This window comes from Buteo buteo, chromosome 4 (assembly GCF_964188355.1).
Source record: "Buteo buteo chromosome 4, bButBut1.hap1.1, whole genome shotgun sequence".
In the NCBI taxonomy this organism is placed as follows: domain Eukaryota; kingdom Metazoa; phylum Chordata; class Aves; order Accipitriformes; family Accipitridae; genus Buteo; species Buteo buteo.
The window spans coordinates 2,047,709-2,065,326 of record NC_134174.1 but is presented as its reverse complement, the minus strand read 5'-3'; the positions used below and the strand labels follow the sequence as shown (position 1 = coordinate 2,065,326).

Sequence of the window (17,618 nt, the reverse complement as noted above, 5' to 3'; positions counted from 1 at the left end):
ATGAAGAGCTGTTTGAAAGATGGGCAGATAGCAGCACCCTTCCTGCTCTCACGTCCGATGATCCACGTTTTGGTAGGGGCATTTGTAAAAGTGGAACAGCTGCCACAAGTTTTTTAGGGCACTTCAAACCCCCCCAGCATGATGGGATCTGTACCCCGGGGGTGTTTTCCTTGGTTGCATTTGGCGTAAAATCCCTTTTATCCTCAGGAGGAGGAAAAAGCGTGGTCCAAAGGCAAGGAAACAGCAGCAGTCCCCCTCTCCGTGCAGCTCCCGCATCGTCTCATCCCCAGTGGCTCCCACAGCAAAACTGAACTCAGTGGAGGGTGATGCAAAGGGAGCGAAATGGAGCCACTTGTTTTCCTGTCAGCAGCAGCTGTAATCACGAATTTTACCTGTTAAAAGGTTCATGGGGCCCTAGAGAGAAGCAGCCTGTAATAGCCCAAGAGCTTCATCTCGGAGGTGCAATTTCTGGCTGGCAGGAGTTAATGGGGGAAGCAAATTAACTGATATAAAGAGGCAGGATGAGCCCAGGTACACGTGCCCGTGGGAGAAGCGGTGGCTGGTTACTCTTTCCATGGATGAGCCACTTCTTCGGTGTTACGGGACTGTACCAGCCAATTCCTCCCTCCTCCATCTCCCAGCTCCCCTGCAGTTAAGCTTACTCATTTTCAAAGTTAATTCAGATAAATGCCCCTGGTTGTCTCCATGTGGATAAACCCATAGTCTATTAATTTTCTTACCTGATATCTTCTTGGCCTTTTCTATTTCTCTATTTCCTGTACCTCTTTCTTTGCAGGAATAGTTTTTTTTACTCCCCTTTTTATTTCCATTTTTCTCTTTCCTGTCCTAATTTTATCTGTTCCTTTCCTCCCTTCTCTTTTCCTTTCTTCTTTTACACTGCCACCTGCCATCAGTAAATCATTCCTTTAGAAAGCAGCAGCCTCTCTGCTTTTCTTTGAGGTGCCTTATTGCTGGCATCTCCGAGCAGGAAACTGCTAAAATTGCGGAGGAATTGCAGAATGAAGGAGAGTTATTACCCCCTGCAATTTCCCACCACCCCAGTAAATGGCAGCTTTATGAGATCGCATGCATACGGGTCGCCTTCAAAACCTCGGCGAGGTCTTGGCAACCCGTGGGCTTGCCTCGCCGCTGCCTCGTGATGCTCTCCGCACATCTGCGAATGGAACATGGACCCGTGCTGAAGAGCAGCAGCATTTTACAGCCAGTCGGCACGCAGATGAGCTGTGACCCAGTGCAGGATGGACGGGAACGTCCACGTGGTCTCATCTGATGGTGCCATCCGACCCACGCAGATGACCTCTGCGTAAGCCTGGGAGACGTTTCTCTAGCTTCTCCCACAAAACACACCCTAGATGGGCACTCCCCAGTCTGTGCCAGCACATCACTGAGATGTCTTTTATTCTTCCTTTTGTCATCCTTGCCATCGTTCAGTACAGAATTTCAATTTTAATTGGACCAATTTATTTTTTTTTTTCCTTTATGTATTTTGGTGAGTCAGAAACTTTCTGGGTTCATTAGCCACTAGGTGAAATCATCATCTCGCTAGTTAAAATCCAGCAAAACAGGACTATCATCCCTGCAAACCTGACAGCATAATGTCCAGGGCTGGACTGACCAGCATTTCTTGGAAGTCCTTCATTTAGGATTTACTTTCCCTTAATTTAACCATCTAAAATTCTTGACACATACTTCTAGGTGAAATGAATTGAGATGAATCCAGGTCTTTGTTTCTGCCACAAAAAAAAAGTGGGAATAGTGCTAAATAACTGCACCCCATCCTGATTTTCCCCTCTCCCTCATGTGTTTCTGGGAGGTCTCAGGGTTGCGGGCTGGCTGCAAGGAGGTGCCCAGCTTTCTTTTGTTATAAATAAATTCACTGCATTTTGCTTTCATATCAAAAATCTTCATCAAAGCTACACTGCAGTGCTTCCAGTGTGTGGTTCAGGGAATAACGGCTGTACACTGAGATATCCAGCAGCTAGGAATATTATAATTTTTACTGCAGCAAGTAGATAATATACTGTTGCTAACATGGAAAAGAACAATTTATGAGCCAGGCCAGTAACTATTTGTACAAGCTTTACTGTGTGTGCCTTAAATATATATCGGCCAAAATCATGAGCACTGCAAATATCACCAAGTGGCAGATTAACATGTAGACATTAATAGGCATTAATGGTTGTCTTATTCCAATCAGATATACTGGGTATATTAAATGCGTAGCAGGTGTGTTACTCGGGCATGGCTGGTGCGGGGAGGCTTTTAAAGTTCAAAGTTGCAAAGTTTTTAATTTCTTTGAAATTACAGTAAATTAATTGCATAGTGCTAAATAATATGTGTTATTATATATATAACATTAGGTGCTCAGCAGGGTGCTGTTTTCGCCTCCCACAGGAAAATGTGAATTCGGATGATGGCTCCGCGCTCCCAAGGCACGTGAGAGCCAGGAGATCTGCCGAGCCCAAGAGACGCCCGGTAAAGACCCCGTTTCACCGCGACGGCTTTGGGCTGGCCTGTGCTGAAGAGCAGAGCCATCGGTGCGATCCAGGAGGAAGCGATGAGCCTTCCTTGTTGGCTCCATCACAGGTTCATCCCCCCGGAGCCCCAGGAGCTCGGAAATCCCCGTCTGGATCCGTGGTGAGTGAAGACTCATACAAGGGTGTCTTCAAACATATGGACGCAAGGGGAACCCCAATTGCCCACTAGTGCAGAGTCACGATGAATGTAGAGGGAGGGTGAAAGGTTAGTGATAAATATTAATAAATAAAGAAAGAAACAGCTGCTGCAGAAGCCATCTTTCTTGGCAGAGCAGATTGTTCTCCCTGTATCTGGCAAGGGAAACGCGATGCTTGGAGAACAGAAGTGGGGAAAATCAAACTTAATCAATGAGGGAACATAATAAACTGGTTCATGGGGAAAGCAGCATAACTGAAGGGTGGTTTGTGTCCTGAGAGTTTAGAAGATATTTGCATGTGTGTTTAAATGTGTAAATACATGTGTGTGTTTATAAACACACACATCTCTGACACACCTGCACGCTCACATTGTCGACTTTAACACAACACGCCATAAACAGAAAGTGCAAAGAATAGATTTTTACAAAATTTAGGAGAGAAAGACCTATTTCCAGAAGTTAAGGATGAAAAATTCTGAACGACAGATTTCCCCTAAGTTTGAATCAATTTCTTTGAAAGCGGTGAGTGACCCTCACCCTGCGTTCCCAGGAGGAATGGCAGCACTGACCTGAGCTCATCCACACGATGAGAAAACACATCTATCTTCTCACAGCCCTCCATAAAGGGCCAGGGTTAAGGTGGGTCATCTGTGCCACTGCCAAAAGCCTGGTACTGGGGCATTTCTTGGTTCATGGACCCTGGCAGCCCATATGCAATGAGTAGCACCAGTTCTCAGATGTCCTGTCCAGGCTGGAGCAGATCAGAAGGAGCCTGGAGGCCATTCCGTATCCAACCAGGAGCCCTTCAATGGGGTTCTTGTGATCCCTGGTAACACGCGGCTTCCCTGTGAGATGCCTCCAGCCTCCCCACTTGCTGCATAACATCTCACTGCTCAGAGATGTCTTTTCGATGGCTCAAGGCTGAAAAGTTTCTCCAACTGCTCTCACACTTCCCTCTTTTCTTTTTCGATTCAAGGCATACCCAGGCCCTCATCACCCGAGGAGAATTAAGGTACAGCATTCAAGTTGTACTCCTCTTATCGCAGCTGTGCACGGTGAGGATGCAGCTGGTCCTTTCTCCCATCACACCGCATCCCAGCCCCATTCTGTATGTGCATTTTTTTTCTTACAGAAGGAGGAAACTGGCCCAGCAGATCCACCCTCCCATGGCCAAAAGGTCAGTGCTTCTGTTTCACCTTTTAATGCAGATACACAACGGCACCTGAGGGGAGTCAGGATAGCGATCCATCTCCCAGAGCAGTCTCATTTGGAGGCTGAGAAATCACGGGTCAAAATTGGCCAGGCCAATAGGTTCAAGAAGTAGTAATCAACAGGTTTGGCCATTGTAATGAGCAGAGATTCCAGGCTTGAACCTTTCACAGCTGATCCAAACATGGGTTTTGTGTTTTGGGGATCCTCAAAAGTTTTGTCCTCTGTGGACTTCTCCTGTCTCCCTCAAACTCGTGGCATCCTCTAACATCCACAGCACCCTGGGGCAGGGAGATGCTCAGCTTACCACTCATATCTGGCCCCATCTCTGCAATTTGTGTTTTCTCTCTCTGCGTTTCTACTGCACAGGATAGAAGGGATGGGGTCAGGGACATCCCCAATCTGTTCTGGGAATGCGAGTGGTGGAAATGAGGGGTTCCTCCACAGATGGTTGCCAAAAGCTGATGCAGAAATGAGGGCAGCACCCACCTGGTCCAAAGAGGGAATGAAAAATTCCTCGTAGCAAAGCATGTTTGCAATTGAAGGGGTTGCCTGTTGTTTTCCAGGGAGAAATGGGAGCTCCAGGAGTCCGTGGAGACAAAGGAGAAAAGGTAGCGATAGTGCTTTTCTGGCCTGAGCCTCTGAGACCAGAAGGCTTTCTGTGCTAAGAGGGTCTGGAAAGGGAGAGGCAGCTGGGGATGTGCTGATGGAGAAGACATTCAGGGTTTATGAGAGACTGTGCTGACGTAAATTGGGTTTGCCACAGTCCCACTTTTATCCCTGAACCTGGCTGCATGTTTCTGTTCCCTCCCTTCCAGCAATGCTAGCATGCATCTGCCATGCGCTCAGGAGTAAATGCAAAAATTCAAGCGGTTTTTTCCTGATGTTCTTTTTCTGCTAGATCGGTGAACTAAACCAGGTGATAGACAAGCAAAAGCCAGCCCTGGGACAAGGACAGGGATGGAAGAAGGGCCACACGAAACATCATTTCATGAACACTTTTAGCAGCAAAGGCTTATAGGGACCAAAAGGCAGATTCGGGGTGGTGGGACCCAGTTATTGAGGAGAAAGGCAAACAAGGCAGGGTTGTTGTTAAAAGGCACAGCCAGATGGGGAAGGGGTACTCTGCATGGGCTACCGTTTAAACACCCGTGTGGTGCAGCGTTCTGGGGACGCAGGCATGAGAAAGGAGGGAGGGGAGGTGGCTGGAAGATGGATGTATTTTGTCTTGCAGGGGCAGCCTGGGGAGATGGGGGAACCTGGAGAAAAGGTGAGCTGTGGAGTCGGTATCAGCAGCTGGAGCAGGACAGCATTACCAGCTAAGTGGCCCAAATCACTGGAGACTGCCATAGGACAGTCAAAATCTGCTGGGTCAACCCAGTACTTGTCTCCTTCCTGAGATCAGTGTGGGTCTGTGTTAGGGAATTTGGCTCTTCCTCGGTCACGCAGCTTCTGCCCACCTCCTCTGGGGAAAAGAGGTGGAGGTCAGAGGGGCCGGTTGCTCCATGCTGCCGTAGGCTATGAGAACAACAAGAAACCTTTGCTCTTGCTGAGGGTTGCTCTGAGTTTTTACTTCACAGGACCTCTTTCGCAGGCTTGGTAACTCTCTCTTTATTTCATAGGGCACCAAAGGAGACAGAGGTGAAAATGGTCAAAAGGTAAAGAACACTGCTGGTACCGCAGTCAGGGGTGTCTCTTCTGACGCTGTGAGAGCTTGCCTCCTGCTCTCCCTCCTCCTTTTGCCTCTCAGGGGGAGGTGTCCAGGTAACCTCCTGAGATGTGGGCTCCCTGTAACCAGTCACTCACTGGGGACCCAGCATCTCTCTGTTGACTAAGGAGGGACTCCACATGGCTCACATAGACAGGACACACTGTAAATAAATCACACCCTATAAATGAGTAGTGTCAGAAGATGAGGGTCTCACCCAGAGTCCTCTGATACCATCTCCGGTAATATTCCTGCAACTCAGCTCCCTCTTTTCTAAAGCTTTTTAAATGCTCTCAGCAGCTTTGTCTCCCCAGGTCAGATAAGACTTCGCAGCATCCAGAGGAGATGTGATGGTCAGTGAGGGCTCTGTAGAAACCCTCAATGTAGGATCAGCTCTGAGGGACTTCAGCTGGGTGTCCAGGGAGCAGCATGAAGCAAACTCATTTTGAGTGGCCCACAGTGGAATGAGTGATCTTGACGTTTCCTGACCTTCTTCTCTTCACAGGGAGAACCTGGAATTGGGTTCAGAGGTCCCGTTGGTCAGGCTGGGCCACCTGGATTTAAGGTAAGCCTGTTTTCTCTTCTAGGTAGGATCTCACTTGGTTTTTTCTGGGTCTTCCTCTTTGTAGTCCTTGCTTTCCGCTGCTGGCTGTGGAGCACAAAACTGGCTGCGGCTGCAAAGATAAAGTTCCAAAGTTTTTCCCAGCCTGGGAAGGCAGGAACACTATCACATGGGTCTGGGTCAGAGGGAGTGCTCTGTGTCCTCCAAAGGGCCATTTCAAAGCAGGTGAGGTCCAGAGGATAAATATCATAGAATCATAGAATGGTTTGGGTTGGAAGGGACTTTTAAAGGTCATTTAGCCCAACCCCCCCTGCAACAAGCAGGGACATCTTCAGCTAGATCAAGCTGTGAAATATGGCTGTGAAAAAAATCCAGGGAACTGTGGTCTCAGCAGAGATGCACTTCTGTGATCCCTTGGGATGTTGCAGGTCTGCAGAGTTTGAATTCACTGGGGAGCTCTGAAGGTCTGCAGGTAAGGGGTCCCCACTTAGCAAGCCACGGTACAGCCCTTTCTCCAGCCCTAGGACCCCTCTTATGGACCAGGGCTGGAGGGGCTGTGTCCAATTCTGTGTACTGGTCATGCGAATTGAAGGAGACACCCCAGGCTTTCTCCAGGACCTTTAGGGGGGGCAGTTAATCCCACTGAAGATCCAAATTCCTCGTGATTCACTCAACAGGGTGAGCCAGGGGCCCCAGGACCTCCAGGAGCTCAGGGCATCCAGGGCATTCGTGGCAACGCCGGCACCCCCGGGTCACAGGGGGACAGAGGGGCTCCAGGTCTGCCTGGGGTGCCAGGACAGAAGGTAGGTGGTGTGCGGGGAAGGGACAGCACGTGTTGTGTTAGCCACCTCAAGGTGAGAACGACGATAGCCCTACTGAGACTGTCTACGCCGGGTGTCCGCTGCGGGTCAAGTCCCCACCTATCCAGATCTCCAGACCCTAAGCCTATACGTAGTCAGTGAAGGGAAGCAGGAACAAAGCCTGATTGCAAAAGGAGAGGTAACAGCATTTATTAGACCAACTGATGTTGTTAGGGAAAAAACAGGCCAAAAGATTTGGTACAGAAGAATGTCCTTCAAACTGAAAAAAAAAAAAAAAAGTAGTGGAGGTCCAAGCAAGGTAGGGACCTGTTGTTCTTTTGAATTTAGTGGTGTGACTTGGTGAGACGACTGGGGGGAAAAAGGGATGGTGATAGCACAGAGGATGTCAGCAAGGGGTTTGGGGGTCATTAGCCCCTGGGAACAGAGGGACCAAGGGGTAAGTCTCATTGCAGGGACATGGAGGCTTAGCTGGAGGTAGGGTGGGGAACAGCAATGTGCCTAAACTCAGGGTCTTGGTGAAGCTGGAGTCCCCTCTCCTCAACAACAAGAGGCCCACACGAGGAGGTTATTCCTCCTGCTTGCTGCCAGTGCAGGGAACACCTGGGGGCACCAGCTCCTGCTTTCTGTCTGGATGGGGGAAAGCAGGACCTTTCCCATCAGGGGATTCTCCTCCTTAAAGGATTTTGTTTTCAAGGGGGAGCGTGGGAAGAGAGGCCGGAATGGATTTGCTGGGCCCATGGGACCATCAGGATCCCCAGGAAAAGAGGTGACTTTTATACATTTCCCCTGTGTCTTTTGAGCAGCAGAGGGATGGCTAAGGGAGAGGTTGAGGCCGTGGTACCTGGGCTGGGTGTGCTTTCACCCTCTTGGAGCACTGGGACAAGAGAGCATTGAGGACCTGCAAAGCAAAGTCCTCCTTTCTATTCTGTTTTCCTTGCCCTACAGGGTATTCCCGGGACACCTGGATCCAAAGGAAACAAGGTCAGTGCCAACTTGCCAGGCAGATCACAAGCAGCTGAGGTCCTGGGGTGGCAATGGGACAGCCCACTGCCCTCCCCTGGCTCCTTATCCCTGATCCCATCCAGCCACTTCATCCCTCCTTCACCCTCATGCCCTTCTTCCCCATGGTTCCTCCAGAAAAAGCAGCAGAAAGTCAATGGAAGTGAGTCTCCTGACTCTTTCTGTGACTTTTAAATCATGGCCAAACTAATCAGCAATTGTGTGATGCGGTGTCCTTGCTCCGAATAAGACCTCTGGGGTTCTCTGTTCTGCAGGGAGAAATTGGCATGGGAGCAGCTGGCCCAAGAGGTCCTCGCGGACTGCCTGGCCCTCGGGTAGGTCCCTCCATAAATGTTCCTGGCTTGGCTTCTTGCAGCCTACCCTCTTTTGGAGGCAGCTTTATACCATCAACTCCCACCCACCCACCCATCTTAGAAGATGCCTAAAGGGTTGATTTCAGAACCCTCTTTAATTTTTCACCAGCCAGATTTGGAGGGGATGGGTACTGCCATGCCCAGCTGGAGCTGACACTGACCAGAATCTGTCCACAGGTTGCAATTAGCATGTCCTCCATAATTAGACACCCTTAAGCATTGCAGGTCACACTGGCTAACTGCATGGCCAAGTGAATCGTGCCCCACTGACTGTGTCGGCTGTGCTCTCACTGGCTAGATGGGAGTGTTGAAGGCAATATCTGCACCCCTACATCTGCATGTTTTAATCCTAGCAGCTCGGTGAGGAGCCACCTCGGTTTTGTATGCTTTGGGGATGCTACCTGTAAGGTCGTTCCTTCAGAAATCTGCCTCCAGCTTTTTTAGCCTCATTCCCCTCTTCCCTCCTGTTGTCCTGGCAGAGGGAAACCAGCTCCCATCATCCTTGCGGCAGCAACATTCACTTTTCCTCATGCTGCTGAGAAGTTTTGGTCTCTTTCTGGCAAAGACCCTAGGGAGACCCTCTTGAGTCGTAATCAGAGGCCATGTTTCAATTTGCTGCTTCTGTGGCTGTTTCACGAATAAACTGATTTTATGCTGCAATCCGTGTAGACAAACTCCCCATCTGCCAGCAGAACTGTTCAATGAGGCCCCTGAGACAACACGCTTAATGAGAATGTCAACAGCTGTGAAAGGTCTGGGGTAAACCTCGCTCAAGCTTCATTATCTGAAGGAAATGATGAAATAATGTTTCTGCTCTTCTGACTCCAGCATAAATCTAAAGTGAATCACAGAATCTTAAATTACATTGGCTTTATGTGAGAGATCTAAATTTGGCCTCACAGGACGATGCCTATGTCTAGGCGTCTTAAAGACGGGTAAGTCTTGTGGGACCTACCTAGGGAGGTCATAAAAGGACTTCATAGACCCACCAGCACAGCTATCCCTCCTAGCAAGGTTTATGAGGAGCCAATAGCACACTTGGAGGCTCAGAGAAAGGTCTGCAACATCTGGAAACCACAGCTGGGCGTGAAGATAAGCCTCACATTGGCCTCCAAAGGCACAAGCTACTGTTGAGCAGTTGACTGGTGGCCTCTTCCCTCTGAAAGTCAATGGTATGAGTTCCAGGTGAATTCCTGGCTGTCTTCCTTATTGTGGTGAGTCCTGCTGAAATCATGTTCAGCAATGAGTTATGAATGTGCAGAAAAGCTACTGAGCCTTCTAATCAGGGGGAAGAAATCTCTCTGTCCCAGGAACCTCTCAGACCTCTGTCCCTTGTTGCACATGCCTTTGTCGGATGTAAGTATATCTTGAGGAGGGGCACAGAAGGTCATCCAGCCTCAGATGGCTTCTTCTGAGCTAGTCCTATACCAACAGAGAGGAAGAGACACCTTTTGGGAGTGATTTATATCGTGCTAAATCAGGTGCAGATCATCTCACAAATGCCTGTTTCTCTCAGGGACTGAGGAGAAGCTGAAGCTTGAAGCTTCAGTCTGACCGAAGCATTATTCTCTAAACACTGCAGTGTCTACCTGCAGTGACATGTGGGTGATCTCAAGCCCTTTAGGTTCTTTGATCCAGATCCGTAAGAGCATTAATCCCGATGGAGGTATGAGTGAAGAGGTTGGACAACTCCTTCGAGGATCTGGGCTTCTGCATGCTTGATTCCTGTTGTCGCCAGTGGGATGGTTTGCAGAGTTGGGACTGTGTGTGTTGCATTTCTCTTTGCTGATGGCCATCACTACCCCTGTCCATCCCAACAGGGTGATGAGGGCATCGTTGGAGTCCGGGGCCCCACTGGCACAATGGTGAGTGTTAAAATAGCACGGAGGGCTGATTTTACGGCACAGACAACAGTGGACCCAAGGCTGGCAAAATCCCCATGAGCAATGAAAGAAATAAAATGGGTTGATGCTTTCAGTGGGAAAGAGACTTTGAGAACCTGAATTCCGATGTTGTGTTGGGATGAGTGAGTGTAAATCCTGGAGGCAGCTGTCAGACATAAGGTGTCATGCAGAGCACAATTGCTTTATGCTCTTGTCCATTTGGCTGACTCATCTACAGGCTGCTTTTGAAGTCCTCCTGAAATATCACTCCCTCTCTGTTCTTTTTTTGTCACTTCTGCTTGCCTGCATGAATTTCAGGGTCTTGTTCTGTTGTAAATTCACTTTTCACTGATAGGGGACTGAGTCAGGGGAGATGCAGATCACAGCTGGTATTTTGACAAACACCTTTTTATTTATTAGGCTGTTATCTCTAATGGAATGAATCTGTTATTACGAACAGGATGGGCCTTTATTAAGTTCCTCAGAAGGCCAAGGGTGGTTGCGGTACCAGCTTTCACCCTGGGATCTCATCCCTGAAGGGCTGATTCTCAGCGAGACTGGCCCTTACACCACAAGGGCTTGCAAGATGATGTGTCCCAGTGGTCAGAGCAGCAGCACAGAGCACAGGGGGATGGCAAAGCCCAGGTTTTGTGCCCTTTGGGAAATGTCTGCGCTCTGTCTCCTCCTCACCCATCCTGTCCATGCCCATCCCTGGGACGAGCTGCCAGTTCTGCAGGTGGAAGGTGCCACCTCTCTGCATATTCATGGAAGGTCGACGGTCCCCGGTTCTGCAAACACGTTACACCTGGGGTGACCACCGTGGCTTTTCGGCTCTCCAGGTGTGGTTCCCATCCTGGCTCTGTCTGTAGGGGCTCTGACCTGCCCTGGGGGACGTCTGGGGATCCCCATCACCCCCACTTAGGAGGAGTCCTCTGAGAGCAACCCTTCCCCTCCACTCTCTGCCTCTCGTTAACGTTAAGAGTACAAAAATCACAGTACATGGCTTGCAAAATGGGGGAAGTTGGCTAAATTTATACATCTGCCAAGAGATCCTGAGTTGTGCCCAAGACACAATGGTGGGCAGAAGCTTAAGGCTAAATTTTCTCTTTGCACCGGTGTGATTTACTTCTCCTCTAATTGCTCCTGGGGGGAAGGAAAGGAGAGTAGATGCTCCTACGCTGGTCCTACCAGCAGCTTCGCCATGGTAGAGCCCATCCTTGGAGGCAGCTCTGCCTTTGAGTGGAGGCTGCTCTTTCCGAACACCTTCCCACTGCTAGTATTTCTCTTCACATATTGTTTTATGTTCTTGCAGGGTCTAAAAGGCTTCCCCGGTGTGAAAGGCGAAAGAGTAAGCAACAGTCATCTTATCTAGATGGTGCCTTGGAGGAAGGCACCGTTGTGGAGAGCCTTTCTTGGCAGCAGCCCACACTGCTGACGCCCCTGTTAAAACAGTGGGGATAATCCCAGCATCTTCTGGGGGTGGGCTGGGAGGGGACCTCAGTCAGTGCGTGGAAGTGGCACTAACAGCCCCCTGTAATGGCTGGGCTGAGATGAGGGTGCACGCTGCCTTTATGCATGCCTAGGTCTTTTTGGAAGGAAATTTGGGAGTTTGGACAGAAAGGGACCCCTGGGGTGCTCTGGTTGATCCCCAAATGTGCAGGACTGGGGGAAGAGGGCTAGGGAGCAGATGTCCTGCAGCATTGGCGGGACGATGACTGCCCACCAGGCAACACATACCCTTTCACCTGCATCAGTGAGCAGGATTCCCCTCCTGTGCGATGGGACACCGGGGGAGATATCTGCATACAGCTCTGCTACTCAGAAGGTCAAGTGCAGTTTTAAAGCCTGTCTCTGCTCTCCTGTCCCCACCTGATCCCCCCCTTCTCCTGCTGTCCCCACACCAGTCTTGAGCACTGGAGAAGTTTATAAGATGCTATCAGGAATGAGTCCTACCCTTCAGCCTCATGTACTATGCCCACTATAAAAAACTTCCAGGAACAGCTACTATTTCATACACTCTCAGTAAAGTATGCCAGATTTGAGTTTGAAATTTGGGAAATCCTGTATTATATAGGATGCCGTCCCACCATAGATGTAGTGTAGGCACATCCCTGCAGCATGGAGATGCTACATCCCATTGGGAGGTCGAAATCTACCAATAGCTCCACATCATGCTGAGCACAGAGTCAGGCAAACCGCTTCAGTCCTCTGAGTCTTTATTTTTTGTCCATGCAATAAATTCTAGTTGTACGCAGTCTCTTGTGGTAAGCTAATCATTTTGCAGAGTGCCCAGAGGAACTGACTTCCAGCTGTGATAAATCTTAGTGGCTTGGAGTGTGAATCAGTGGACTGAGCAACACAAGAAGAGTGAGTAAAAAGGGAACCATTCACCATCTTTTTTTCTTTCCTGTGTTCAGGGTGATCGGGGACTTCTGGGACCCAAGGGAGAAAGAGTAAGGACATTCCAGATTGTGACTTTCTGGGGCAGATGGGGTAAAAGGTTTTCAGGATTTTATAGTTACCAGTGAGCAGATGGACAATTATTTAAATGAGTCAGTAATCTTACAAGGTAGAGGCATAAATGGTGAAAAATATTTATACATGTTTTCAAATATCTGGGGTCTTAGTGATTTTATAGGATTCATATCGTTACGTGTGGATGAGTGTAGCCCACACAACGTGGAGCACTGAGCAAGGTTCCCAGATGATGGGGTGCAAATGCCTTTCATTGAAGAGGACTTTAAATCCTACTTTAGATCCGTGGTGTTGCATGCAGTGTCATCCATGTGCCTGGATCAAGATCCCATTGCCAATGAAATCTTCAGGATCTGAGGCTCAGGGCCTCATGTGCGCTTCTCTGTGTCCCCGCTCAGGCATCTGGCCACCTCCAGGGTGAAGATATTTTTCCTTCTGTCTAATAAGAGTTTCCCTTGTTGCAACTTGTCTTTTCACTCTGTGCCTCCGAAGAGCCTGGATCCATCCTCTCTACATTGTACACCTATGTAGGTAGTGGAAGAAAACACATAGATGCCCCCTTCCTTCTCAGGGGTTTCAATCCACTTTGTCAATGCCATCCGTGCACCGGGACACCACTCTGGGTTGAGCTTGCATGAGAGTTTTGATGGGCTCCTACAAAACAACCAAAAAAGTCATTTTGGCAACTATTTGCTGGGGCACAGAAATGCCTCCTGTGAATTAAGGGAGGAAGAAAATTTCCAGTGATTTTAGTATAACCAGCTCACCCCAAAGCATACCGCAATCTTAAGAAGCCTGAGCAGGTAATGCAAAAATAACTCCCCAAGCGCTTCTGGAAAATGCACAGAAAATGCTGAACTTCTGCCCAGTGTTTTGTTAACTTCCTTCCTGGCTGAAATGGCTTGTTAGAAAATGAGTTTTAGAAAACCTACATGACGATTCTGCCTTTGAGTCATGCAGTATTAAATGATTAAGGCCGATTTGTCTCTGAGGAAGCTACTTTCAAAGGGGACTTGCTCCAGAGAGGAATCAATTCTTAATCTGCTTTGTGAAGAAGCCCCAAAACACTATCCAAGCTGAAGGAATGTGTAATGCATTTTCCAAAGAATACCTTAATAAAATATAAGGTGGAGTGTGAGATAAAACAGGAGAGGGTGGGGGATAATTAGCTTGGGTTTGTTCCATATGGTTGCAGCTTAACTTTCTTTCTAATTCTCCCATGATCAATACAGGAGTAACTGCGTGAATCCCAGGGCCTGTGCTATGTATTGGATTAAACTACTGGATCTTTATTCTCCCTTTTGTTCCCAAAATTGATTGAGCTCCATCCCATCTCCGCTAGATACCCTCCAGAGCAGGGAAGCAGGAGTCTCTATTAAGCCAGAATTTGATGAGGGTCCGATGGTGATGGTGATGGTTGGATAAACTGTAAAAGATCGACAAAGTTTGGGGAATATTGATTGATGCGTGGTTGTTAAGACTCTAGCAGCAAGGCACATTCCCCCCGAACAGGGATGTTTGGAACACTGAAGAGAGCTGGTGTAAAGGGAGTCCTTTTCAAACGGGCTACAGTCGCCCATTAGAAGGTGGCTTCAGCCCTCTTCCCTCCAAACTATGGACAGCGTCACCACTTTGGAGACAGAACCATCACTTTGCCAGAGCAGAGCCATTTCTTGCATGCAAATAGCCTTGTCACAGCTTCTTCACTCTCTGAGGAGCAAAATGTCCCTCCTCAGCTGCTGAGCTGATAAATAGACTTACACGGATGTGTCCGTGGGTTTACTGCATGACTGTAGCTACTGGCTCTCTTAGGATGACAGTTTGGGGGTCTGACCCTCCAAAAACTACCTCTGAGGGGTAGCCTAAGTGCCACTCCCCTTCCTTAGCTCCAACTCTGTGTCCATAAATCAGGACACCACGAGTAGACCTGTTCACCATCCTGCCTATGGCCAGCTCCCACACCCGGGAAGAGATGCAAACCTTGACATCCTGAGTGACATGCAGTGATGAAGGAGCCAAGCCACCATGTCAGATATGAACGTGTCCCACCACTGACAGCCTCGGATCAGGAATTGAACCTCGGGGACATGCTGTGCACAGCTCCATTTCAAGCCATGACATCTAGACTGGGGTAATGCTGGTGGGCCCCAACATATTTTTGGAGCAAGAAGTCACTGTCAAACCTCAGGACTTCTTGTAGTTTTCTGTGCACGTTCATCATCCAGCTTTTAGTTAAGGATGACTAACAATTATGTTGTGCTGTGGAGCATACGTGCTTTCCTGGGCATATGGACCACAGTTTGGGAAATATTTACCTTCATTGCAGATGTGTGAATTACCATTTTGCCCATCAAAGCAAGGGTGGTTCCATCCAGTGGGACCCATGAGTTCATGTATCACCAGGTGTCTACAAGCCTCTGTGTCTTCTTTCTCTAGGGTGAGCCCGTGACTATTTTTGGACCCCAGGGCTATAAAGGCAGTAAAGGAGATCCCGTAAGTTTGACTCTTAGTGACTTTTTAAGCTGTCCCTTCCCCACCCTTGGTGGCATCAGCACTGAGCACGGCTTGGGATAAGCACTGAAAACCAACACTTTGGTCCAGAGCCAATGGTTGAGAGCTGGGTCCTTCCAGCAGAGAGGCAAAATCCACTAATTTCTGTCTTACCTTTCAGGGTGAACGGGGTCTGCCAGGTTTTGACGGAGACAAAGGCGAGAAGGGAGAGGATGGGCCTGTAGGAGAAAAGGTATGAACCTCCCAGTGTGACTGAGAGAGACAGCAAAAGGTCACTGGTTGTGTGAGGAAGGGACTGATTTCTCTATATCCTCCCTTCCCACGTGCCTGCTGGAAAAACACGGTGCAAGGACACACTCGCCCAGCTCTTACTACAGAAAGGGAGAGGAGGATGCTGGTCTGGGGCTTGGGAACATGAGACACATCCAGTTTACCAGATGTCAAGTCTGTAGTTTTGGGACCAAGTCTGCAGTACAGGATCACTCCGCGAAAAGTGACCATTCAACTACTGCAGCACTGTAGGAGTCCTGCATCTCCGTCTCCCTCCAAGAGGTAGCCGTGCTACTTCAAACCCTGCAGCTCTTGTGACATTCTTGTTAAGGCTTGGTTGGTTCCTCCATTACTGTTCTTCACACAGGTCTGTCCCCTGGGTGGTGGCAGAGCGAGTCTCCTGCTCCTCCGTCTGCCTTTTTTCTTTGAGGGCACCCTGTGGAGATCTCGGGTCTCAACCCATCACCACTCCGCTGGCAGGAATCACGTAACTCTCCCACTCTCAGACTGAGTCACAGATTAAATCTCCATGTACTAATCATACCTATTTTCCTATTATGTTAATGTTTTTTGCTCCTGAAATCTGAACCAGGACGGGGACACTGCTGAATAAATATAAGTATCTACAACAGCAGCATCCCTGTCTGAGCTAGACATCCAGCTCCTGTTATTTCCCACGGGGACCTGTATAATCAGAGTAGTGCAGGGTGGGAATTGCCTGACCCAGTGTGGGCATCTTCCTTGGGAAGAGGCAGATTGTGTCCTCACCACGACTGACTGCACTGATTAGGTCCCCAGCGACCGTAAAGGAAACCCATGGAGTTGTTCCCATGGATGGTACCTGATTTTTTTAAGTCAGTTGAAAGCCCATACATACTTGTCAGACTGCTTTCTAATGAGAAAATAATACGTAAACATCTCCTAAAGCAAGAACACCTCTTGGCTGAAAATCTGCGTGACTTTGGATGGAGCCCCAGAGTAGTATCTCCACCACCAGTGAGCCCAGCAGGGTCTTGTACTTGGGTGTTTGCAAGGAGGCAGCTCATCCAGAGGCTTTGAGACCCTTTTCTACTTGGTTTTAATTCAATCCCCATCACTGGGCACCACATCTTTTACGAGACAGTTCACGGAGGTTTCTGCCAAGCCATTCTGCAGCTGGTGGCTTTCTTGCCTAGCACTGGCTACCATGCAGACCTCTGGGCTCCCTGGGGCTGAAGTCTGTGATAGAAATGGTGCTTTTCGTCATCCTCTCTGCCATCTCCATGGGTTCTTCTACTGGCCTCACTCGGTGGGGGGTGTCACCTTAAGAGTAGTAGGTACTCAAAATGTTTTTGACAGGGATTTTAAAATTTTAGGGAGTCAAAGGTGAAGCTGGCTCCAAGGGAGTGATGGGGCTTTTTGGAACAAGAGGACCAGTGGGACAGAAGGTGAGTACAGTGAGCAACTCTGTTAAGGCATCCCCTGCAAGAACTGAAGTGTAAAATCACACAAAAACTGATGTGTAATATCCTATCACAGTTTTCACACAGAGTATAATTCTGCATTCCCTCTCCAAAATCGCTGATTGAAATGTTATGGGGCTACCAGAGAGCAGAAGTAGCTGTGCTTTTCCAGGAAAGCCCTAAAGATTTCTCCCATTTTATAAAGCAGCAGAGTTCTCTGGCATCTTTCCTGGGCTAAAATGGTCAATAACAACTCACTGAAATGTCAATATTCAGGCATGAGGTGTGAACTGCTGTCTAAGCTCCAGTTATAGTCAATGGAGATGTAGAGCTCCATTCAGTCACCCAGCTGAGAAGTTTGGGGTATCCTACCTGCCCCCTCCAGCTGCTGCTGCAGAGGGGTCCCCAAAGGTCCCCTTGTCTCCTTTTCCACAGCGGTAGGTATCTCCTACAGCAATCCCCATTTCCAGAGGAAACGCAGCTCTTCGCCACGGTAACTCATCACTGCTTTCCTTGCAGGGAGAGCCGGGAGAACCAGGCTTGCTGGGCTCTGCCGTAAGTTGGAGCATCTTTCTCTGCCTTTGCCAGTCTCGGGCGCGGAGCTGGGCGTGCGCTGCTGGTCCTGTCCCCACAGCCGTGTGTGTGGGTCGCAGGGTGGGACAAGGTGGT

The 17,618-nt window shown here is 48.9% G+C and overlaps 1 protein-coding gene across 1 annotated transcript in view; it reads left to right on the top strand.

Annotated features, from left to right (window-relative positions):
* The window catches only part of LOC142030522 (uncharacterized), a 107,729-nt gene that overhangs the window by 57,336 nt on the left and 32,775 nt on the right, over nt 1-17,618 (top strand). The window contains exons 58-75 of the mRNA XM_075026765.1: nt 2,416-2,658; nt 3,672-3,707; nt 3,828-3,872; nt 4,471-4,515; nt 5,139-5,174; nt 5,527-5,562; nt 6,118-6,177; nt 6,852-6,977; nt 7,690-7,761; nt 7,941-7,976; nt 8,270-8,329; nt 10,189-10,233; nt 11,564-11,599; nt 12,669-12,704; nt 15,163-15,219; nt 15,398-15,469; nt 16,863-16,934; nt 17,469-17,504. Of these exons, the coding sequence (XP_074882866.1) occupies nt 2,416-2,658; nt 3,672-3,707; nt 3,828-3,872; nt 4,471-4,515; nt 5,139-5,174; nt 5,527-5,562; nt 6,118-6,177; nt 6,852-6,977; nt 7,690-7,761; nt 7,941-7,976; nt 8,270-8,329; nt 10,189-10,233; nt 11,564-11,599; nt 12,669-12,704; nt 15,163-15,219; nt 15,398-15,469; nt 16,863-16,934; nt 17,469-17,504 (1,149 nt within the window). The remainder of the gene's footprint in view (nt 1-2,415; nt 2,659-3,671; nt 3,708-3,827; nt 3,873-4,470; nt 4,516-5,138; nt 5,175-5,526; nt 5,563-6,117; nt 6,178-6,851; nt 6,978-7,689; nt 7,762-7,940; nt 7,977-8,269; nt 8,330-10,188; nt 10,234-11,563; nt 11,600-12,668; nt 12,705-15,162; nt 15,220-15,397; nt 15,470-16,862; nt 16,935-17,468; nt 17,505-17,618) is intronic.